The following is a 22,989-nucleotide window of genomic DNA, read 5'->3' on the forward strand; positions in this document are numbered from 1 at the left end:
TAAGGTATCGCGAGTGTCTGGCTCCCCCCCTCCGGACACCGTGCACTGGGTTGCCGTTCAGCCGGGTAGGTATCTTTGAAATGTCAGCCAGGTAAGGGTACCTTAGCTCGAGAGATGGACTCGATTTTCAGCCTGCCAAGCATCCAGGGCTGGCATTCTCTCGGGAGAAAACAAGCCATGATGGCAGGAACAGCCAACGGGCGAGGACCCTGAACCTGCTTGGCATTCCGACTGGGTTAACTGACGGGGGAAAGACGACTACAGATTGCGATAAGGTGCCTAGATGAGCAGACTCAACATCCGGTTTCTCTTGGACGACGTGTAGGGAGTGCATAAGGTCGCGGTACCTTACAGTCTTACCTTTGGAACTGCCGGCGAATGACGTAGGTAGGCAGTTAGCTATCTTACTTTGTTTAGATAGACTCGGTCAGAAATGGGAATTGGAACTGGGCATCTGTTCTGCCAACTTGGGGGCGAGGGTATGGATTAGGTCATTGGACCCACGGGGACGCGGGTGAGAACTGGGAATGTCTGACGCTAATGGTGGAAAGCGGGGGAGGGGTCCTTCCACTCCAAGGTACCTCCCCTCATGCCGCCCTGGTTGCCTCCCAAGCCTGATGGAAGGTGAAGAACAGGATGGGAAAGGTTCCGTTGGCTGACCTGATGGAAGGAGACTAGATGTATAAAATGCCCAAGCATTCCTCTCAGTGCTCCTCGATCTGAATCACTTTCACATCCACCAACAAGCCACTCATACAACGCTATTCTCTCCAACGGACGACTACCACGACTCAAATAATCTTCAATCCCACGTACACCACACACTAGAACCATCAACATGGACAAGCTCAAGAACCTCGCCTCGGGAAGCTCCAGCAACACTGCCGCTGCCCCCGGCCAGCAGAAGCAGGATCCTGTCGATAAGAGTAAGTCTAGACACTGCTGAATTTCATAATCGTTTGGCTTTCTCTAACACACTTGCAGTCTTCGACGCTGGCTCCAAGAAGGCTGGTCACGACTTTTCTCCCAGCACCGACGAGAAGATTACCGATGCTGGTCGCGGAATCTATGAGAAGGTGACCGGCAAGAAGGTCAACTCCAAGATTTCCAACTAGATGTACAACACACGTTCTAGTAACGACTTTTTCACGACAATGGGATGATTACGGCTATGATATCACATCTGCCATATAGCTTTTAATGAATTCAAATTATCAACACGCTTTTACGCTATTGTGCAAACAGTTTGAAGTAGACCTGACCCTGTGACATATGTTACTGATGAAATGTGATGTTGGGCCACACCCGCAGGTTCGAAGAGTTTGTCACATCACGGTCGCTAGTCAACGTGCCACTTGTTAGTCCTACAGCTCGGTTGCAACGGAAGCGGTGGACAAGCCGATTAATGACTGCACTGAGGAAAGTTACTTAATTGGAAAATGGCCTGGGGCGGATTCCTATCCTATCTCATGATTATTTGACATCCCTCAATGTCACAGTGGTCAGTTGGATTCCGCAGAAATTGGCCGATGAGGGAAATGTATTCACGACCCATGGCAACACCGAATGAAACCGCTCAAGTCTAGATACCTTAGGTCGAGCCTTGGTAGCCGTGGCTGGGAACAGTCATTGATGGCATTCGGAGGTGGTCTAGACCTTAACGTCACCTTAGGTAAGCATTTACTGGTGACCTTACATAAGGCATGGAGCGGGCCGGCATGGCGGGCATGGCGGGATGAGAACGCTGACCATACGCTGTCAGGTACCTAAGGTAGGGGGCCCGGACAGCAGCATCTGAGGCACCCGACCCCCAATTGAGGTGGACCGGGACTGTAATCTGCTGGTGGGTGCCCAGCTGATAAGGTCTCTCTGAGCACCTACCTAGGCAAGGTACGTGCCTAGGTACCATCCAGTTTGCCCATGTTTTTGTTTGTATTCATTTTCGCGGATCAACAGTCCGTCCTTCACTCGTTTCTTAGCATCCCCTTTGGAGGTGCACGTCTAGCTTCGATTGAGAAGCAACTCTAGGATTCTGTATCTTCCCAGCGTGCATCTAGGTACAGCCCATCAAGTCTTGCAGCATCACACAATACGTTCATCGTTGCAAAACTTCGTGTTTACGAGGAAGCACGTAGGGTAGAAATTTTTGCTGGTGCATCCTTGTTGGTGGTGGTTACGATACCTTGGGGAAAGGGTGGAAGGAACACCACCAAATACTTAGGTACGTGCTTTCCTTCATGATAAGTAAGGTAAGGTACATCGGCGTCCTGCATGCGCGTGCGCGTCCGCATCCAATCCTCGACGCCCATCTCCTGCCAACGCACATGTTCTGTGCGACACGTTGACTTCGCTATTGTTGCTGTTGCTCCATCCCGATGCCACCACAGACTCACGACTGACAAGGAGGGGGAAACTCTGACACTTCTTAGCTCAATCGAATTCTATTTCCTCCAGGTCGTTACTTCTCTCATCCCTCACCGATCATTGATCACCGGCGCATCGTCTCCTTCGAAACGCCTTTTCAGCGCCCACCATCCCCCGGCTCGAGCCCCCTCCCGAAACCGCCAATCATTCCCTCGAGGACCAACGACGGGCGAGACAAAGAAAAATCCACGTCCTCAGCCAGCCGAATGCATCTCCCCAATTGCATAGCCAATTCCAACCATGGAACGTGATGAGACTCGGCCTTCGAGCCGCCCTAATCATCATGACGACTCCCGTCCTACTACTGCCCGCCGGGTTGACGACGATGGTGATGATGACACATCACGGTTGAATCATTCAGGAAGCGCTACCGTTGACGAGTCGCAACATACGCCGACCAAACCCCCTCCTGACGAACAACCTCACAACCACGAACTAGGTCGCAGTACCCCGTCCAGCTCCCGTACCAATACTGGACCCCAAAACGAATCTATGCTCCCTCCACCGCGACCCCAGACCTCCGCCGTACCGGACACCAGCTTTGTGGAGGGCCCTACCTTTGACGACTCCTACCATGGCGATTCTTTGGCTGAGTCTGCTGTTCGCGCACATCTCCAGGACGTTGAATCAAGCTTCGTCTCTCGTGTATCCCCGATCCCCACAATAACCCACGAGGGCACCGACGACACTTACCTCTTCGATGGCGCGGCCGCTTCTTCGAGATCCCCTGCCCCAGCCAGACAACCCCCTGCGAGTCCCAGCCCCAGTCCAAGGCCGAGATTCGATGCGACCCCTGAGGAAGACTTGGCCATCCACGACCTCCCCGAACTGCGACCGCAAGACTCGGCCTCTGCCGACGTCTCCAATACAACATCTGCCCTGGAAAATATGTCTTCCTCGCCCGCCGCCGCCGCCGCCGCGCGAACAATTTCCAGGGCCCTTTCCAGCGCCAGCAATCGGACCGACAAGCAATCGGGGGGAACCGCTCCGGCTGACGACACCGAGGATGAACAATCTCTATCTCGTGCAGAATCTGCTGCCGAATCTGTGTCAACGACCCTCCGAAGCAAGCGCTCCGATGGCAGCCTTCAAGGGGGCTCGGTGGATGCCGGCAGTACACCTGGTCATTCCCTCCGCTACGGCACGCGGCCAAAGTATCTGCGTAGCCGGGGCGCCAGCCAGCGATCCTCCGTCTCCTCTTTCATCACCAACCCCGATACCCACGATGAACTTGAGAGCGAAGGCACTGCGAATCTTGGCGCCGATTTCGCCCTACAATCTGGAGGTGCAGCCGGGACCCTGAGCTTACCCCGCAGTCTAAGCAGCATTCTGTCGCGCTCCGTGAGCATCGGCAGCATGGCCTCGGGCTTGGACGAGCCCGAATCGCTACCTAGTCAACTCGAGACACTTGAAGAGGACGACAACCGGTTCTCGCCGCGCCGATCAGCCCGAAACGAAGATCTCCTAGCTACCCCGAAACCTTCCAAGGAGAATCTAACTGCGCCCACCGATACTGTCATCGCCCGGCATGTTAGGAATGTGCAGGTCCCTGAGTCGTTGGCCATGGAGTACAGGACCAAGAGCGGCTTTGTGACGCCCCGCAAGCCCTCAGACATGCCGCTTGGCGCCTCCACGAGGTCGGGCAAGAATCTGACACTCAAGGAGCAGAGCAGCACCATTGAGCGTCTGTCCAAAGAGAACTTTGACCTCAAGCTGAAGGTCATGTTCCTCAGCGATCGCCTTGACAAGCTATCCGAAGAGGGTGTTAAGGAGATGATCTCGGAAAACGTGGAACTCAAGACGAGCCTTGCCGTCATCCAGCGTGATAACAAGGCCTTGCGAAGGCGGGTCAAGGAGTTGGAGAAGCAGTTGAAAGACGATCAGGATCGCCCCGGAACAGCAAAGAGTGGCGGATCGTCAAACGACAGCTCCTCCAACTTGGATGCTCAGGAACGCGAGGAGGAGTTGACATACTTGCGTGAGCGCGTCGAAGAATACATCACTGAGATTGAGAGGCTTCGGAACGATAATATGTCAAAGGAGGCAGAAAAGCGCAAGCTCAGCGAGGTGGTCAGGTCACTAGGCGAGAGGACGAGCGGCAATCTTGGCAGCCAGGAAGAGGCCGATGTATGGAAGGACCTTCTCGAGCAGGAGACGGCTCGCCGCGAGCAGTCTGACGAGGATAACCGTAAGCTGCGTGACGAGATCTTCCGCATGAAACAGGAAGCCAGTGGCGGCCACGGTGGCATGCACCACACCACCAACATCTACAACATCACCAAGAAGCACAGACAAGTCTCTCCAAGTCGCCCTGTGTCCGGTCTATCCGGTGATCTTGAAACGAATGGTGGGTTTAGTGCGGCAAGTACGTTGGTGGATGAACTCAGGAGAGAAAGTGAGCAACTACGACACGAAAACGCCGAGTTGAGGCGCGAGGTTGGAGCGCAGACATCCATGCTCACGTCGAGGAACCGTGAAAAGGAGCGGTTATACCAGGAGATTGAGGATCTGAAAATGGCGCAGCGGCGAGGAGGACCGGCACCATCCACGGTGGACTCCCTCCTTGAGCGTTCGGCATCTCGCGCCGGCGCCCACCACCGGTCGATGTCAAGGGTCAGCGCCAGTAGGACACAAATGACAGAGATTGATGAGCTGGAGCGTGAGGAATTGGAGAACAAACTCGCCGAAACGCGCGACAAGATTAGCGAGATCAAGTTACAGAACCAAGAGCTCCAACGGGAGCTCGAAGGATGCATGGCAGACTTTGAGACAGCAGTCGAAGGCAAGAGCCAAGCTGAGGAAATCGCCGTCACACTCCAGGAAGATCTCGACAATGCCATGAACGATCTCGTGGCTTTGCAGGCCGAGAGGGACGAAGCACTCAGGGAGCAGGCGGATATGGAGACGGAATTTGAATCGCTGCGGAAAGAAGCCCAGGAGGAAATCGATGCATTGGAGGGCGAGGCCGACCAGCGAAACGACGAGATACAAAGGCTGCAGTTTGAGCTCAATGACCGCACAGAAAACTTCGATGCCTTGCAGGAGGAAATGCGCAAGATGAGCGAAGCGCTACTGGGATTGGAGGACGAACAAGCAGCCAAGATTGGCAGAATCAAGCAACTAGAGCAAGAACTCGCAGAAGCCAACAAGGAGTCAGAGGAGCTCGAATCTAAGCTGCTCGAGTCCAACGACAAGGCGCAGCGGCTCAGCGTACAACAAGAATCCAGCCAGGGCGAGATTGCCTTCTTGCGCGAGGAGCAGGAAGGCGACAAGATCCGCATCGGCGACCTCGAGGCAGCTCTCGCTAATACCGAGCAGAGTTTGCGCGACGAACGCGACAGGATCAAGGAGCTGGAGCAGCGTCTTGTTACCGAGCGCCGCCAACACGAGATGGTCTCCAATCAGGAGAAGGAAGAGGTAACGCAGTTTGTCAACGAGCTCAACCGTGAGATGTCGGCTGCCAAAGACGAAGCCCGGAGGTTGCGTAAGAGTCTCACCTCACGCGAAGTTGAGGCAACCGAATGGAAAGAGCGGCTCATGGAGTTGGAGAATAATCTTAGAGAGGCACTGGGTGATCTTAACGGGACACGATCCAGCCTTCTCAAGGTAAGCTAGCCAGCAAACGCCATCAGAGACACAGGTACTAACAAGCATAGTCGATTGCAAAGCTTCAGCGCGAGTTGGAGAACACCGTTCGCGAGCTGGACACCACCAAAGCCTCGCTCGTTGAGAAGGATCGTATTATTAAGCAGCGCGACGCCTTGCTTGAGTCTCACGGCTTGGAGTCTCGCAAACTTGGGGGAGAGCTCGAAAAAGAGAGGCAGGCGCATCGGACGACGAAGAACCAGTTCGAGACGTTTCAGAAGACACACTTGCACGTGTCGAGAACTGTCAGCACACAGGACCTACGCATCTCGGAGCTTGAATCTTCGCGGACCCAAGACAAGAAGAAGATTTCGCATCTCGAGGCGACGTTCCGAGACCAGCTCACTGAGCGCAACAACTTGCTGCTTGTACTGTGGACCCGACTCTCGGCCCTTTGTGGCACTGACTGGGCGCACGATAATAGTCTCATCAATGGGCGCGCGCTGCCTTCCCTGGAGGCTGTGGCTACTATGCTGCCCGGCTTCAGCAAAAACTTGCTGGGCGCTATCAAAATGATCGAGACCATGGTGGGTGGGTTCTCGTCCCGCGTTAAAGGCGTGGAACGAGACTTGTGGCGCGAGTATCAGAGCCTCGAGAACAACCTCGAGATCCGAACTAAGAAACTCGAGCGGCTGGAGACGATTGTACGCAACAGCATAGCATCGGGATCCCTCGGATCCTATGAGCAGGCTAGAATGGAGCGCCTCGAGGACGCCTATCGCCAACTCAAGGTCGAGAATGCGACACTGCGAACCGCTCAGGACGTCAGGAGTCGGGCTGCCTATTCAGCAACCAATGATCCCAGCGCGGTTATCACTGAGCCCGGCAGTGGAAGTCCGTCGCCGTCCATTCCCACGGGTCCTCGAGAGCGAGAGAGGAAGCCTCGCAAGGGCGAGAGAACATCGACGATGACGCGCAGCGTTTCCAGCCATACGGTGACGACGCCTGGGTCAACTAATCACAACCCATTTGAAGCCACGTTGGCGGAGAGAGACCCAGCAGACAATCGCTGGATCTTCAAGCTTCGCGACCTCGAGAATAAGCTAAAGGCTGAGCGCGAAGGCCGCTCGCAGGATCGTAATGCGGCAAGACAGCGGCTGGGTGGACTCGAGACGGAAAACCGTGATTTAAGGACGGAGGTGAACCGCATACGCAGAGCCAACGGACAGTTGGGGGACAGCTGAAAAAGTAGAGTTGGCTGGGATTGCGTTGCGGAGGTTTCATTTGTATTCGCTCAAACTCTTGTACCAACAGCAGAGCCGGAATGTGTGGGCCAACATTTCCTTTGTTTTGTATTTCCATTCTTCTCAGCATCTGTAATTTCAGCGACGAACGGCCTTTGCTGGGGATCTGGAGGAGTTTTGCGGACAGGCCGCCTTTTGGGTACAACAGTCTAATACCAAAGCCTCTCTGTCTGGCGTTGTTTGTCAGCCTTGCCTTACAGAACACCCTTGTGTCATCTATATTGTATCGTGCCTAGTTGTAATGTGTTGTGTGGCTGACGGTCTGACTAACAAACTGCAAAAAGATCCCGAAGAAGAGTTCAACAGAGGCCAATGTTTGGCTTCTCGTGTATGTCGGGCCTGCGGCTTCGGACTTGCCATTTACCGTGGGGCTCCTCCGACTCTCCGCCCCAGTCCCGCACTGTTTGCGGGGTTCCCTCCGCCTTCACTTGCAAGTCTAGCCACCCACCTTAGCTCAGCCTTCAGGTGTCCGTCCCGTAATTGAAGAATGCCTACTGGCTGCGATTGCGAACTCGGACACACGCGGAGAGCACAACGGGACGATGCATGTCATTATGCACCTCAAGACTGACTGGAGCGGGGCAGAGCGGGGCTCCGCATTGATCTTGCTCGTTATGGATGTCCGCCTCGAACGCGGGGGATCCGGGGTGTGATTTACGGATGGGAATGCAAGCTAATTACACGGTCTTTCTCTTGATTTATGAACTTGGTCTTGCGGCATTACCAATTTCGGAAGGCCGACCACGTCGAGTACGATGCTACGAAGAGGCCGTTGGCAATGGGCCCTTCTCATCTGGTATAAGAGGTCAATCGGACCTGCTTCTGTTGATGATTCTCGAGTGCATCATCATTGGCGAGGTCGACGGAGTCAACATTTGACGAGTAGCACACTTGGTCAATGTTGTAAAGTGAGAGTGCATTTCATTTACAACACTCTAACTTCCTCTCTCGCCCTAGACGACTTCACCACATGAGATTCGCTTCCTTGGTTCTTTCATATTCAAAAAGACTCTAATTCAAGACTCGTCTTGAGAAAAAGCCTCTACATCTACATCATTAACAAACTACCAAAATGTTCCGCATCCACAGCCTCTCTCGGGTTCGGACACACACCCTTCTTCGCCTCCCATCACTCCCATCATCACAATGCCGAACAGTCATGATGGGCGCCGCAGCGCCAAAAAAGGAAGGCGACATCTCTTCCGTCTTCGTCTCTCTTTCGGGCACCGCCCGTGAAGCACTCCCGGATCGCTTCCGTGTGCTTAAGGGGGATCTCATCGCGGATCACGAGGACGCTGTCGTCGCGTCCTGGGGCCGGCTTCTGCGTGCTTTGCGGGAGGAGAACCAAGTGATCCGGGAAAAGGGACCCGCCATCATCCCGAGCGTTGAGTTTAAGGACTTGGAGGGTGATATTGAGAGGTTAAAGGGCGATATTCGCAAGCGTGGCGCCGCTGTAATTCGTGGCGTCGTTGATGAGAAGGAGGCTAGAGGGTACAAAGAGGAGGTTGAGGAGTATGTCAGGAAGAACCCGTCCACAAAAGGTAAGCTATCTACGGCCATGTCTACTTTTCTGCAAATGAATACATAACTGACCAACTCCGCACAAAAGCTTTCCCTGCGGATAACCCTCAAGTCTACGAGCTCTACTGGTCTCACCCGCAACTCAAAGCCCGCTCGCATCCCAATATGCTCAAAGTCCAGTCGACCCTCATGGGCTCCCTCTGGAACAAGTCACCCTCGGCCGCCATCTCGCTGCAACCTCTGACCTACGCCGACCGTCTTCGCATCCGTCAGCCCGGTGACGCAACGTTCGCCCTCGGCCCACACATTGACGGCGGGTCTGTAGAGAGATGGGAACGCGAAGGATACGGCAAGGCGGGGACCTATGATGCCGTCTTCCGAGGCGAGTGGGAGAAGTACGACCCGTGGGACGTCAGCGCCCGCGTCGACGCCGTACAAGACTTGTACAACGGTGCCGGCGCATGCAGCATGTTCCGCATGTTCCAGGGCTGGCTGAGCCTGAGCTCCTGTGGGCCGAGGGAGGGGACTCTGTTGGTGAATCCGCTGGTGCAGCTCTCGACCGCTTACTTTCTCCTCCGGCCGTTCTTCCAGCCCCGCACAGAACTCACTGCGAGTGGCAGCGGGAGCGTCGCGGGAGGAGGGGAGGAGTTCTTGCGAGAGGAGAACTGGGCGTTTACGGGCGGCGAGGCGATGAGTAGCGAGCTACAGGGAGCGACGCCGGGACACGGACAGGAGCTTAGTGAGGCTCTGCACCCGCATTTGGAGCTTGACGGAACAATGGTTCATATTCCGCGCATCAAGCCCGGGGACTTTGTCGTTTGGCACGCGGACCAGATTCACGCCGTCGATAAGGTTCACCAGGGACAGAGCGACTCGAGTGTCATGTACATTCCTGTGTGTCCGGCCACGGATCTGAATGTCGGGTACTTGGCGAGGCAGAGGGAGGCGTTTCTTGAAGGGCTGCCAGGGCCCGATTTCCCCGGAGGAAAGGGAGAGAGCGAGCACGTGGGGAGGCCTGGAGAGGACGCCATCCAGGGGGTGGAAGCGAGGAGGGCGATGGGATTGGAAAAGTTGATCGGCGCTGGAGATGGTCATGGAGAGAGGGATCTGATTCAGAGAGCAAACGAAGTCCTGGGGTTTTGAAAACCTAAGGGAAAGGGGTACCTGATTTGGTGCAAGTCTTGGCTCAATAGTTACGCTGATGACAAGAAGTGAGCAAACATTTCGATATATCACTTGAATCACACACAAACTTTTACGTTCGATATCTTTCCTCTAGACCTACCTATGCCTCGTTCCTATTTTTTCTTCTCTTAAGTATGAAACCATAGTAGTCGAACACACTCTCCCCGCCAGAAAGGATATCCATGTCCATGTCCCAAAGATTGTCGGCATTCAGCAGCGGCCGCATGAAATGAGGCTGTCTGTAGGTGATGCACAGAAACACCCCGTCGTCCTTGAGGGCGCGGTGGACCTCGCCGAGGTACTTGGCCGCATTCTCACGAACGTCGTCTGGAGGCGACCACGGACTCCCGTGGATCATGGCGTCGAGGGTGCTCTTGTCAAAAGCGACGTCGACAGAGGCAGTCGGCGCGGCGTCAGGCATGTCGCGGATGTCGGCCCATTTCCACTCGATGCCGCCTAATTCGGCGTGTTGCTGTCTCATGAGATCGATGACGACAGTGGAGAAGTCCAGGCAGAGCTGGTTCTTATAACCGCGTGCCGAGAGGTCGGCGGGGATGGTCTATAGTGGAAATGGTGAGTCATTACTTTGAGCCAGAGGCAAGACGAATGTATGTTATGACTGATCAAGACGAAACAAATACGAACGCCGGGGTGAGAGAGTGAGGCAGTGACAACAAGTGCGAGAAAGTAAAGTGAACTTGGAGGCGAGGGGCACAAGATCCATACGCTATCCCCAGATCCGAGGTGCATGATACGCGGGGAGGTGTCAGGGCGACGCTGGGAAAAAAGATGCTTCTCAAAGAACGGCTCGAGGGCTTCGAATGTGCGAAGCCATTCGTGGGTCGGATGTGAGCCATCCGACTTGGTATAACGCTGATTCCAGAGTTCGGGGGTGGCCAGAGCCTCAGCTTCTCTGACTTCTGCCATACCTGCGGTGCCAAGTGGTACAGACATCCGGAAGATGATGAGGTTATATCACAGTAATCAATGGTGTGAGTTGACGGCGGCAAAGGAGACACATACAAGGTGTCGGAATGAGGTAAGATGGCGGGCGTTTGAAAGAGAGTGACAGCGTCAGTGAGAGTGAGAGAGACTAGTAGTGTAAGTGAGGCCTGGGTAAGGTGAGACAAGACACCAGATGAGTGGGCGAGAAGATGAGAGCCGGTCGCGTCGTGGAGGGGTCGAAAAAGATTGCAGACCCGCTGAGACGAGCGATGGTGGGGGCGGGGTACTGGCAAGCTCGAATTGGGGATTTTAATTGGTGAACGGCCACCTTACCTAACGAGCACAAATGTCCTTCGCCATGGAAATGAGGGGTTCATTAAACTCAAGTCACTGTACCAAAGGTGAATTGACATTAAGCTCATCAAATTCACCAGACAATGATTACACATGTAACGTATCAATGTGTCAAGAATAGTCATCAAGCTCGTTCAATTCATCAACTTTTGTTTACCCATGATATGCCTGATTCCAGAGTCCCTTGAACGCCATCTCGTGGCAACTCAACATGTTTCTCTCGCCTCATCATTGTCCGATCCTCCTGTCATCCAGCCTTCCAAACTCATCAATGGGGCATAATCGCGCCTTACTGCTGCTGCGTGATAGGAGCCGCAAAGGGGGTAAGGTAGTCGCCCTTGCCGATCTGAACGCCCTTGGCGCGGAGGATGCCGTAGGCTGTGGAGATGTGGAAGAAGAAGTTGGGCATTCCGTAGGCGACAAGGTAATCGCGGGCCTTGATCTGCACCTCGCCCTTGCCGAAGCCGAGTCCAAGGGGTACGAGGGCATCGGTGCGAGCCTCGAATGTCTTGGGGTCGGCGGCCTTGACGATGGAGATGGTGTGCTCGACGCGCTGGCGCAGGTCGTCAAGGCTGGCAAACTCCCTGCCCAGGGCCTCGGGCTCGGTGCCCTGGACGCGGGCGACGATCTTGATGGCGCAGTCGGCCGCGACGAAGAACTGGAAGCTGAAGGGCAGCATGTCGTCCGCCAGCTTCCAGTCGAGAATCTCCTTGGCGTCAATGGACTTTTCCTTGGCGTACTCCTCGGCCTTGGTGATGATGTTGAGGAGCGAGTTGAGACCCGCAAGGAGGAGGGGGACGGAGGCGTCGTACAGAGTGTAGGCCATGTTTGCGGTTGTTGGTGGATGAATGGTAATGTTGACGGTTGGAAAAGGGCTGTGTTTGTGGTTCTTCAAGACGTGCAAGAATGCCACTAGGTCTGTGAGGGGCCAGAAGCTTTATATGTCCTCAGCAAGCTACCCGCTTGACAGCAGAAAGCAGTCCCACGAAAGAGCGGTGGAAGCATGAAGCGTTTGGAGCTGATCCCAAAGCCCCTGGCCTGGTGCAGGTAGCTGGTGATCGGGCGTTTCTGTCCAGTTCGACGAGCGGGTCTGCTTGACTAATGCGCCGGGGCGATTTGGAGTGTTGTAGTACTGGGGAACTCAACACAGCAACCGTCATGCTCACTCACATACCGATCTCACTCTGCAGCCCTCGTATAATGCTATTGAAACCCTGGCCCATTTGCGGCCCCTTGCGTTTGTGCGTGGGCACTCGCGCGGCCCATGCCGGGGCTTGTCTCTCGGTCTTCCGCTTGATAGGCAAAGTTAGCTGATGGCCTGCCCCCCATCGTGAGTGGTGAACGACTTACAAGGCCGGTCTCTATACGGATACCCAAGCCGAGAGGTGCTACCTTGCTTCGGAACTCGGGCCAGAGAAATGCCATAGCGAACAGCGCAGAAAGGGCGGCGGGGCCCAGAAACGGAGCGCCCGCTGACAAATGCCTCCTCCTCGTCTCACTTGGTCAGGCTTGCCTCACCCAGCCCGAGTCGCGGCAGCGGGCTGCGGGGGCCGAAGAAGAGAGCCACTGGCATTCCCGTCCTTGTGCATGTGCCTCGGGGCTAGTTGCATCCGAGCTGTTGCAGATCCTTGGTTCTAGTGGCACTGGGAGTCGATGCTTAGAAATCCAAACGGCTGCAGTCTGGTAGGACAGAATCCATCAAGGTGAAAGGATTCCAGTCCACTAGACATGTTCAGTAAAGGAATGAAAAGACCGATGTAGAGATACACTTCAAAATATGGGACATACAATTACTTCACGAGCCTCAGATGGCAGATCTAATATTAAATGAGACAAGAACCAATCGGGACTTGGATGCAGACAGCGGCCCCAGAAGCTTAAATGGACGAAGACACCTCGCACTCTGCAAATGCAAGAGATGGATTCGACATTCGTCATAAAGCTATGCTATGGCGTGCTTATCAAAAGAAGCACTCAAGTCTCGTAAAGCCACCACAAAAATAGTGTGCGTGTGAGTGTTATGTGAGGGTGGATCAACGGGATGTGGAACTCTAAAGGGAGCCTATTCCCGGCAGCACCATGACAATCTTAGACCAGCAGTCAGATCCAGGTTCAGCAGGGAAGACGACCGGCCACTAAGCAGAATAACGTTGAGCATGTTTTCGAACCCGACCGAGTCGACTTGTCTTGCTTGCTAATCAGTATCGAAAAGGCCTCGCGCAAGCATTCCGAGCGGGCTAACTCTACCCCGCCACGTCCGGCCCGGCCCGGCCCAAACGAAGCCAGGAACACAAACCAAAAGGTGTGTGTTTTGTGTTCACTCCGCAACCCTGCCAGACTGCAACGACAAGTTTTGCGAAGAACAGACCAGTCATGTAGTTCACTTCTCTGTCTTTCTGTCACTGCTTACTGTATCCTTCTCGCCTGGGCTTGAGGCACTTCGTCGATGTGCTCAACAGACTGAGGTCAAGCAGTCGATCTCATTGCAACAAGGTCGCTCTTGGACCGAATGACTTTTCCAAATGTCTGGCGTGACTGTCAAACAGGTCCCCCCAAATGCACTTCGAGCAGGAGTCTTGGGCGCTACAAGTGTTGATCCAGCGTGTATTTCTTTTCCTCTTTACTTCTCTTCTGGAGATCCCAACTTCGACCTTTGCACAATTACAATTTTCAATGATGCTTTTGCTCAGTCTCCCACTCTCGTTCCCAAATTTCGTCAATGATATCACCGCTGCCTTTGACACACTTCCAGTGCCCAATTCCGTACTCTTTCGGCGCTACTCGACAACCTCTGCCACCTCCACCCACAATCAAGTTTCCAGGCCTGTACTTCTCGTCGCGTTCCATCCGTCGTAACACGCTTCCATGGATTCTGACTTTGTCCGGAACGTCCCGGACTTCTCCCCTTGGCAGTGGCCATCTGATTGGTTTCCAACTGCCGTCTGGCCTAAGGTCGAGTCTTCTAAAGGGTAGATACTCCATCACCCGCCACATGAAGACGCTGGCACGATGCATGCCACATGTGAAGTCAAGCGAGTCGTGTATCTTGGCTTCGTGCGCCGACTGCATCATCACGTTGAATGGCAAGGCCGTGCAGGTGTGCGTTGATGTGTCCGAGTTTACCACGTTTTCTGTCGCGGAAGCGGTGGGCGATGCGGGCTGGAAGTCGATCGTGGGGGAAGGCGCATCGACGTGGATTTCCGGGACTGCGATGGCTTCGTTCGGCATGGTAGCCGACGACTGTCTTGCAGTTCGCGTGTCTGCTCCGGCTACTGATTCAACACAGCCGAGGTACTCGAGCTGGTCGAGATCAAATGTCAAGCCTGCTCGCATGGCTTCTCTCACCATCCACACGAGGGGTATGTGACTGGCATTCTTTTGGCCAGAAACGGCGTCCCATCCTCCGCCTATATCACCGTGCCCTCCGGAGAACCACACCTCATCGACATCCTGGTCGGCCTCGTCGTCATCCGAGTCGTAGGTGAGGTCTTCTATGGGTGGCTTGGAGTTGATGGAAGAGGCATCGTGATCCGTATACGCGTTGCCTGTTCGTTCGGTTGCCCGAGATCTGGACCTGGAGCGACTACGGAAAGGAGCCGGATGGTCTGCGTCTTCCTCTTGTGGATGCACTCGGCGCCTACCACGGTCTTCTTTCGCCACGGCGTCGTCAGGTGCAAGTGTTGATCGCCGACCTGGACGATACTTTTCTTGGAACTCCTGCACTTTTTCGTTCAGGGGGTGGTGGTGTTCCATCAGGCGCTTGGCTGCAGTTTTCCTCCGAGACTTCTTGGGCTCTTGATAAATGAGATCTTGGCGAAATTTGGCGCGTCGTTCATCAATACTGACAGCATGCCTGATGACTTTCGCAGAGCTTCGCGCAGTGTACGGGAACTTGCTACGCTGCATCCATGCCGTTTCGAAGCGCGGCACGCTGTTCACGGTGTCGAACAATCCCAAAAAGCGGATTCGTCTTATCGGTCGCGAGAATGTTTCCCTGAAGCCTTTGAGAAACTGATACATCTTCTCTCTGTCTTCTTTGCCCTCCGGTGTTGAGTTCGTTCTTCTGCACTGCCATTGGGAGAATGAGCTCCACGCGAAAGCGACCATTTCCTCGTTGCCATGGGCAAGTAGACCGACAAAGTCCAACATCTCAGCCAGGAATCTAGCAACATAGGCACCTCGAGAGAAGCCAAACATGTAAATATCGTCTCCTGGCGAGTAGTACCTCATCAAGAATCTGTATCCGCCCACAACGTGCTGGTCGAATGACGAGCCGACTGCAGAGTCCTTGGCCATCTGGTACCAGGACTTGCATTTGGCTCTGACACCATTATGCGTTAGATTTTCTGAAACAACATATGTCCCTATGCCGGCTGTAGGAATACATGTTCTTAGTGACATGAAGTACAATTGCAAAGGTGGCAGCACTCACGTTGATAGTAGTGATCTATAACCTCTGTCAGCCTCGTCATCCCAAAGACGATGGTATGAATAATGTTAAAATCTCACACTGATCATTCGCGTTGCTGTCGAGCATGCGGAAAATTTTGAGAATATTGCTGTCGCTGTCATCTCCACGAAACTTGTTACCGGTACCGTCGAAGCATAGGATTAATTTTCTACGGCCACCGCCGTGCGGGCCTCCTCTACAAGTTCCGTTGGCACATTGGCCACCTATGTTTGGTTGATGTCGACTGTTCCTTGAGGGATCGCGTAAGTAAGTCTGCATTGTGAAATAGGGAAAAAAAAAACGCAAGATGAAGGAAGACTATGTCCGAAACGTAACGAGAGACTATTGCTCCTTGTAGGTGTTGGATCAAGGTTGTCCTTAGTGTTGGCGAATATCAAATGTCATATACAATCATCTATGTCACAGAAACCTTGGCACGACGACTGAGATTGAGACATTTTGCAGCCCGTTACGTATTGACTAAACGGCAATGTTCACCCAGGAAATCTGTCTGTTTCTGACTAACGACCAGCGTGAGGTGCAAGCAGATGATTCGGACATGATCTGCGTCACCAAGCCGAACTTGCAACTCTGTTTCACTCACGCGGCTAGACAACATGCCGAATTAGTAGATTGGTATGGCAATTCAGAAGCCCTACTTTTGTCAAAATCTCTCAACCTCGCAAGTCGGCGAATCAGCAAAAAAATGCAACTGACCATGTCTGGCAATGGCCGCAGTCTCCAAGGGTCACACAGCTTCCGCCTCATGAGACCAGCTTGAGACAGGTCTAACATTCGTGCTCAAAAGAGAAGAGACAACGACGAAGTACGGTAAGCTCGGACAAGCACTTGAGGCGCGCGAAGGGGGGATTCCTGGAGTAGAGGGAGACATAGCCGATTTCCATATGTGGATAGAAAGGGAGATATGTTTCGACCTTGGCAGTCCTCGAGATATGGCACCAGAAACGGAAAGTGAAATCACGAATTACGCCCTTGTTTCGGACGCGGTTGTTCCGAGACCTGCTTAGACGCCCCATTGCCCAATTGCACATGCCTACGTGTCGCCAAATCCCTGAGAAAACATGTGGGTATGCGATAAGGCGCGAGACATGAGTGCGCCAAGTCTCACAAACTGCTCTGGCATCCCGTGCAAGACAGTCAAGACAGTCCATGTAAGTAGGTAAAGCACCTAAGGATAGGATCGACTCGATATTGATGACGCATAACAACTATTGCCTGATCTGCAAGTATATGAGTTCTGAGACACAGCCGATCGTTCGTAAATCTCTTTTAAAGTTCATTTTCCCACCATTATTTTGCGCCAAGGAACTCAAGATTACATATCTAGATAGTCAGCACGCCACTAACATGCCAATCCGTCCAACGATGCTCCCTCGAATGAGCAACTACTTGCAATTGCTTGCATACCAGTAAAGTTCGAAGCCACAATGCCTGTTGCACAGCATATACGAACACCATGCATGTCTGGTTGAGCACACGTGAAACGTTCGCAGGTGATATACGAGTTGCAGTTGCCCAGGCAGCTGTCAAAAAGCACCCAAACCCCAGTAACTTCCTGAAATGAGAAAGAGAGGTCGAACCCGGATCATCGTGGACGTTGTATAACATCGCACCCGGTAGTTTCTTCAGCTCGCTTTCGTTGAAGGATTGCCCACGTAGCGGCACAGGGTTCCCGAAGGCACGTCTCACGATGCTAAACTAGCGCATCGGAAAATGCCGTAAGGGAATGGGCGGCAGCCAGGTCGATCACTTTCTCTAACGCTGATCGTGCCCTAGTATTCTAGTATGAAAGTCTCACGAACGGAGCTTTCGCGGACGGTTGCAGCTGCTTATTTCACTGATCTACCGCAGGTATAACGCTACCAACCCGGGGCCGCTCAAGTGGAACATAGTCTTAGACATTATCTGAGACTGTCCAAGACAATCGCAGGGTACCTATCACTCCTGGTATTTGTGCTCATAATTCATTCTCCACCACGACGGTGCTGAGAAAGTAATAATGCCAATTGGCTCGAGCAATGGATATGAGATGGCAGTATGAGCAGTCACACACTGCATGGTAGAAACGCAAGGTATAATAATTGAGTGTGCTTTCCTTGGTTCCCTTACGGAAAGGTTTTCCCGATTGTGATATCCTTTCCCAGCGATTGTTGTTCATTACCTACCGCAAGATGAAGACCTACAGGAACGGAAGCAATTCAAGTGCCGGCGCTGATACATACAAGCCTACCACTACTGGTACCAGCATGAATAATCCTCATCCTGGCCCAAGTCGAGCAGACCCACGGTATGGTTCCCATGATGTCAAGAAAAAGGGGTTCTCGGATATACGCCGGGCGTCCAAGCGACCATTGCCCACGCAAAATGGCGACGGGACTTACCCCTCAGAACTTGCTCGGCCTACCATGGTTCAGAATCTGAAGGCCCTACAGGCCGCAGGTGCGTGAAAAGCGTTGCCATTGACGTAAAATATGAGCAGATACTGACGGCGAGAGAAGATCTCAAGACACTCGTTCAGATCATCAAATCCAAGATTAAGAGGGAGAAGATCCAAGATGACAAGACCATGATCATGGAACGGACAATTCAGATTGTCGCCAAGCTCCCACACAACTCTCGCCTACGAGAGCAACTGACAAACACTTTCATTGAGGAGCTTTGGGGGTCACTTGACCATCCTCCGATGCTTTACATGGGCGATGAATACAAATACCGTCAAGCCGATGGATCTTACAATGTTAGTTGACTGGCACTGAACACTTATGTCCACGATCTAATGGGAAAAATCACAGAATCCAATGCTCCCAAGGCTAGGAGCTGCCGGAGGGCCATATGCCAGATCTGTCAAGCCTCGTATTGTCACCCTGGGCGCTATGCCGGATCCTGGCTTGGTCTTCGATGCCGTGATGAGGCGCACGAGCTACAAGAAACACCCCAACAACGTTTCCAGTATTCTTTGGTATTGGGCAACCATTATTATTCATGGTTAGTAGACTTTCCTCGTGGGGACTCTGAGGACGTAAGTGTTCTGACGAATAGTAGACCTCTTCTGGACGGACTTCAAAGACATGACGAAGTCCAAAACGTCCGCGTATCTTGATCTCTCGCCATTGTATGGAAGCAACCAGGAGATGCAAAATTCAATCAGAACATTCAAAGATGGCAAGCTCAAAGCCGATAGCTTCGCTGATAAGCGTCTGATCGGAATGCCACCCGGAGTCTGTGTCCTCTTGATCATGTTCAACCGATTCCACAACCATGTGGCCGAGAACTTGGCTGCTATCAACGAGGGAGGAAGATTCACACCGCCAAGCAAAGATCTCAACGAGGAGAAGACAGCTGCGGCTATGAAGAAGTACGACGAAGACTTGTTCCAAACTGCGAGACTTGTGACATCTGGCCTCTATATCAACATCACATTGGTCGACTATGTACGAAACATCGTCAATCTGAACCGCACCAACACGACTTGGACACTCGACCCCCGACAGGAGGCTGGTATCGATGCCGGGACACCCGATGGAGCGGAGGCAGGCACTGGAAACGTCAACTCCGCTGAGTTCAACCTTTGTTACCGATGGCACTCGTGTATCTCAGATAAGGACGACAAGTGGATCGAGAAGTTCTACGGCAAGCTCCTAGGCAATAAGGGCCAGATGTCCCCTCAGGAAATGGCCTGCGTTTTTGGGCAATTCGAGAAGTCTATCCCAGATGACCCTGGCATGCGTACTTTTGCGGATTATGAAAGGGGCGAGGACGGAAAGTTCGACGATGACGACCTTGTAGACTGCATCAGCTCTGCGATTGAAGACTGTGCTGGAGCGTTTGGCGCTCGAAATGTGCCTCAGGTTATGCGGCCTGTCGAGATTATGGGCATCTTGCAAGGACGCAAGTGGAACGTCGCTGGTCTGAACGAGTTCCGCAAGCACTTTGGCCTCAAGCCCCATGAACGTTTCGAAGACATCAACTCGGACCCCGCTGTTGCGGATCAACTGAGGAACCTCTATCAACACCCAGACTACGTTGAACTCTACCCTGGTCTCGTCGCCGAGGAGGCAAAGACCCCCCTGACACCTGGTGTTGGCATTGCCCCCACATACACCATCTCTCGTGTCGTTCTCTCGGACGCTGTCTGTCTGGTTCGTGGCGACAGGTACTACACCACTGACTATAACCCTCGACACCTGACTCAATGGGGTTACAAGGAGGTTGAATATGACTTGAATGTCAACCATGGCTGTGTTTTCTATAAGCTGTTCCTCAGAGCTTTCCCCAACCATTTCAAGGGCAATTCTGTGTATGCCCATTATCCCATGGTCATTCCGCCGGAAAACCAACAGATTCTCACGGACCTGGGAAGAGTCGATCAGTTTGATTTTGAACGCCCCAAACCCATTCCAACAAGGACCAACATCACGTCTTTCGGCGGTGCCAAGTACGTCTTGGACAGCCAAAGTCGGTTCAAGGTGACGTGGGACGAGGGGTTGTCCTTCTTGATGGGCAAAGGCGGAAGTCGCTTCATGCTTTCCGGAGACACTGATTTCCACACAGGCCAGAAGAAGTGCATGGCTGCTCAACTCTACCAAGACGACTGGAGTTCTCATGCCAAGAAGTTTTATGCTGAAATTTCGGAACAACTACTTCGCGAGAAGTCATACAAGCTTGCGGGTCAAACACACGTCGATATCATCCGGGACGTAGGCAACATCGCCCACGTTCATTTCGCCGCCAGAGTGTTCAATCTCCCTCTGAAGACACACAAGAACCCCAAGGGCGTCTTCACTGAGCAGGAGATGTATCAGATCTTGGCGGTCATCTTTGTCTGCATCTTCTTTGACATCGACCCAGCCAAGTCTTTTCCCCTTCGCCAAGCCGCGAAGGAGGCAGCGCAGTCGCTGGGGAAGCTTATTGAGACGAACGTTAAGATCACTACGAAGACTGGGCTTCGTGGGATCTTCACTGGCTCAGCGGACAAGCAAGACCCTCTCGCATTGTACGGAACCAACATGATCAAAGGTCTCGATAAGGCCGGTCTGAGCACCTACGATATCGCCTGGAGCCAGATTCTGCCTACATCGGGAGCGATGGTGCCAAATCAAGCTCAAGTCGTATGTGGTCCATCGGTGAACCCTTCATGCTACTGTGCTAATCCATCCCTAGTTCGCTCAAGCGGTTGATTACTATCTCTCGCCTCCTGGATCGAAACACCTCGATCAAATCCATGCCGTTGCTAAGGCACCCACTACTAAGGAGTCTGATGCTTTGTTGCTTGGCTATGCCATGGAGGGCATTCGACTTGCTGGCACGTTCGGTTCTTACCGTGAGGCGGCCCAAGACGATGTCATCGTGGAGGATGGTGGTCGAGAAGTGCCTGTGAGAAGGGGAGACAAGATATTTGTCAGTTTTGTGAGTATTCGTACCGCCCACCGCAACTTGTGTGACTTCTCCTCTGACAGACATGACTTGCAGGTGTCCGCCGCCAAGGATGCGAACCACTTCCCTCACCCAGAGGAGGTTAACCCGCGGAGGCCGATTGATTCATACATCCATTACGGCCTTGGCCCGCACTCTTGTCTGGGGCGCGATGTAAGCCAGGTTGCTCTTACAGAGATGTTCAGAGCGCTCTTCCGGAAGACGAATGTCAGGCGCGTGCCGGGGCCCCAGGGACTATTAAAGAAGGTGCCAAGGCCTGGCGGTTTCTTTGTGTACTTGAAAGAGGATTGGGGCCAGATTTGGCCGTTCCCAGTTACCATGAAGGTTATGTGGGACGACGAATGAGTTGCGTCGTCTACGGATACTCTACGGATACTATAGATCTGTGTTCCATGATACGACTCGGCGACGGATAGCTTGCCGACCGTGGAGAACGGAATCGAACTTTCCAATCAGGTTTCTTTTCACATGAATCAGTCAGCAACATTGAATTTTTGTTGAATGGAATGAAGTTCCCGTTGCTGTGAAAAACCGGGCTGCTTCAGCTGAGGCCGACCCTTCTCGGAAAGTATCCGTGGACCAGCGTCACAAGTATCGGCATCTCCACCTGGCACCCCTGCATCGCCCTGGGGATTGAAGGGGGACTGGCGAAGACCAGTATTAGGGGCATTCTCTGTTTCGCCAGCACGCAAGAATAGTATGGAACCGCCAGTGGGCACATCATCCCTTAACAGTACAGCCGCAGTGAGCAGGCGGTAAGACACATATTTTTGGCAAGCTTGTCAGGTGCATTATGGGAATTAGGCGTATCTTAGGTAGCAGAGAGTGTCGTTGTCTTATTCGTGAACAAGTATCCCTGAGTACGCATGCGATACTAGGTAAGGGAGGAAAGCGACTGCCCAACGCCGAGACAAATGCCGCGCGGCTTTGGAGTAGTCGTGAATTTTTGATTGAGGCTTCAAAATGTCCTGACTTCTAACTTGGTACTGAATCTGTCGGTGATATTTGGTGGTGTTCTTGCGGTGCTTAATGAGGAGGTGCAGTTGTATTGGATTGCTTGTGTTCCTCTTTCGTTGGTCGTGCGGACAGCGGCGGAACTTCAAGACTTTGCATGGAAGCCAAGACTTCAGATCTGCTGGGGCCAGATGGGGTCATTTGGCCAGGTAGATGGAAATCCCAGTTTCTGGATGTATCCGTTCGTGGCACCCAGCATATCCGCCTGGAGGGGTCAGCAGTGAGGGGCCGACGCACGCAGCACGTAGCATCGGAAATTAAGGAGACACAAAGGCGGTGGCCCCAGCGTGCCTGGCGGTTGACAGGTTGAACAATCTTGGAACAACTTGACAGCCACTTTGCGAATGAGCAGCCCGTACTGTTGGGCTGAGCTGACCAAATCATGCGCGCGCGGCCCATGGCACCCACTCCCACGAACACACAAGTCTATTTCCAACCATTTTCCCGGCCTCTCCCTTGAAATGCGTGGGTGCCTCTCCGTGAGAAAGGATCAATACCAAAAGAGCAAAAGTGAGACTAAGAGAGAATCCCTGATTGGGGCAGTGGGATGCCGGAGGTGGGTAAGTGTTTTCCCCCCCATATCCCCCTTTCTGCTATCATCTCTTTGTAACAACCGCAGTGCAATTGGATAAGAGGAGTCGAGGACTGCTTTTGGGTCATTCTTGGACCTCGGACGATGGAACCCCCACTTGCGGCCCTGATGTTCGCCAGTGATGTTTGGTTGCGTTTATTAACTTCGGACGGCGTTCGCGT

The 22,989-nt window shown here is 53.2% G+C and overlaps 8 protein-coding genes across 8 annotated transcripts; 5 read left to right on the forward strand and 3 right to left on the reverse strand.

Moving 5' to 3' along the window:
* Nucleotides 1-838: 838 nt before the first annotated feature.
* Nucleotides 839-1,115, forward strand: BDZ83DRAFT_753587 (uncharacterized protein; the record flags this gene model as incomplete). Its single annotated transcript, XM_060514366.1, has 2 exons — nt 839-926; nt 985-1,115. The coding sequence occupies 2 exons, from the start codon at nt 839-841 to the stop codon at nt 1,113-1,115; spliced, it is 219 nt and encodes a 72-aa protein (XP_060363425.1).
* Nucleotides 1,116-2,664: 1,549 nt separating this feature from the next.
* Nucleotides 2,665-7,253, forward strand: BDZ83DRAFT_581039 (microtubule associated protein; the record flags this gene model as incomplete). The annotated part of the gene is made up of 2 exons (XM_060505415.1): nt 2,665-6,030; nt 6,081-7,253. 2 exons carry the CDS (start codon nt 2,665-2,667, stop codon nt 7,251-7,253), a joined length of 4,539 nt encoding a protein of 1,512 aa, XP_060363426.1.
* A 777-nt stretch (nt 7,254-8,030) lies between these two features.
* BDZ83DRAFT_391518 (uncharacterized protein) lies at nt 8,031-8,328 on the forward strand. Its single transcript, XM_060502792.1, has one exon. The coding sequence runs from the start codon at nt 8,069-8,071 to the stop codon at nt 8,285-8,287; it is 219 nt and encodes a 72-aa protein (XP_060363427.1). The 5' UTR covers nt 8,031-8,068; the 3' UTR covers nt 8,288-8,328.
* On the forward strand, nt 8,031-10,098 carry BDZ83DRAFT_626510 (uncharacterized protein). The gene is made up of 2 exons (XM_060508567.1): nt 8,031-8,854; nt 8,923-10,098. Exons 1-2 carry the CDS (start codon nt 8,386-8,388, stop codon nt 9,975-9,977), a joined length of 1,524 nt encoding a protein of 507 aa, XP_060363428.1. The 5' UTR covers nt 8,031-8,385; the 3' UTR covers nt 9,978-10,098.
* A 4-nt stretch (nt 10,099-10,102) lies between these two features.
* On the reverse strand, nt 10,103-11,176 carry BDZ83DRAFT_626511 (S-adenosyl-L-methionine-dependent methyltransferase). Its single transcript, XM_060508568.1, has 2 exons — nt 10,746-11,176; nt 10,103-10,578 (listed from the first exon to the last, which is right to left on the reverse strand). The coding sequence occupies exons 1-2, from the start codon at nt 10,971-10,973 to the stop codon at nt 10,120-10,122; spliced, it is 687 nt and encodes a 228-aa protein (XP_060363429.1). The 5' UTR covers nt 10,974-11,176; the 3' UTR covers nt 10,103-10,119.
* A 431-nt stretch (nt 11,177-11,607) lies between these two features.
* On the reverse strand, nt 11,608-12,144 carry BDZ83DRAFT_581001 (uncharacterized protein; the record flags this gene model as incomplete). The annotated part of the gene is made up of 1 exon (XM_060505410.1): nt 11,608-12,144. The coding sequence occupies one exon, from the start codon at nt 12,142-12,144 to the stop codon at nt 11,608-11,610; it is 537 nt and encodes a 178-aa protein (XP_060363430.1).
* Nucleotides 12,145-13,988: 1,844 nt separating this feature from the next.
* On the reverse strand, nt 13,989-16,047 carry BDZ83DRAFT_581042 (uncharacterized protein; the record flags this gene model as incomplete). Its single annotated transcript, XM_060505416.1, has 2 exons — nt 13,989-15,691; nt 15,828-16,047. The coding sequence occupies 2 exons, from the start codon at nt 16,045-16,047 to the stop codon at nt 13,989-13,991; spliced, it is 1,923 nt and encodes a 640-aa protein (XP_060363431.1).
* A 1,988-nt stretch (nt 16,048-18,035) lies between these two features.
* BDZ83DRAFT_720751 (linoleate diol synthase) lies at nt 18,036-21,567 on the forward strand (the record flags this gene model as incomplete). The annotated part of the gene is made up of 6 exons (XM_060512297.1): nt 18,036-18,228; nt 18,288-18,526; nt 18,582-18,774; nt 18,832-20,897; nt 20,950-21,195; nt 21,259-21,567. 6 exons carry the CDS (start codon nt 18,036-18,038, stop codon nt 21,565-21,567), a joined length of 3,246 nt encoding a protein of 1,081 aa, XP_060363432.1.
* Between the last annotated feature and the right edge of the window lie 1,422 nt (nt 21,568-22,989).

The sequence above is a fragment of the Colletotrichum acutatum genome (assembly GCF_030867785.1).
Source record: "Colletotrichum acutatum strain CBS 112980 chromosome Unknown BDZ83scaffold_66, whole genome shotgun sequence".
Lineage (NCBI taxonomy): Eukaryota > Fungi > Ascomycota > Sordariomycetes > Glomerellales > Glomerellaceae > Colletotrichum > Colletotrichum acutatum.

What these genes read in the sequence shown, in the direction of transcription:
- BDZ83DRAFT_626511 (XM_060508568.1), bottom strand. Translation starts at nt 10,973, where the DNA reads ATGTCTGTACCACTTGGCACCGCAGGTATGGCAGAAGTCAGAGAAGCT. An exon ending in ACCTCGGATCTGGGGATAGC is followed by an intron (nt 10,579 to 10,745) that starts GTATGGATCTTG and finishes TTTCCACTATAG; the next exon opens with ACCATCCCCGCCGACCTCTC.
- BDZ83DRAFT_626510 (XM_060508567.1), top strand. Translation starts at nt 8,386, where the DNA reads ATGTTCCGCATCCACAGCCTCTCTCGGGTTCGGACACACACCCTTCTT. An exon ending in GAAGAACCCGTCCACAAAAG is followed by an intron (nt 8,855 to 8,922) that starts GTAAGCTATCTA and finishes TCCGCACAAAAG; the next exon opens with CTTTCCCTGCGGATAACCCT.
- BDZ83DRAFT_391518 (XM_060502792.1), top strand. Translation starts at nt 8,069, where the DNA reads ATGCTACGAAGAGGCCGTTGGCAATGGGCCCTTCTCATCTGGTATAAG.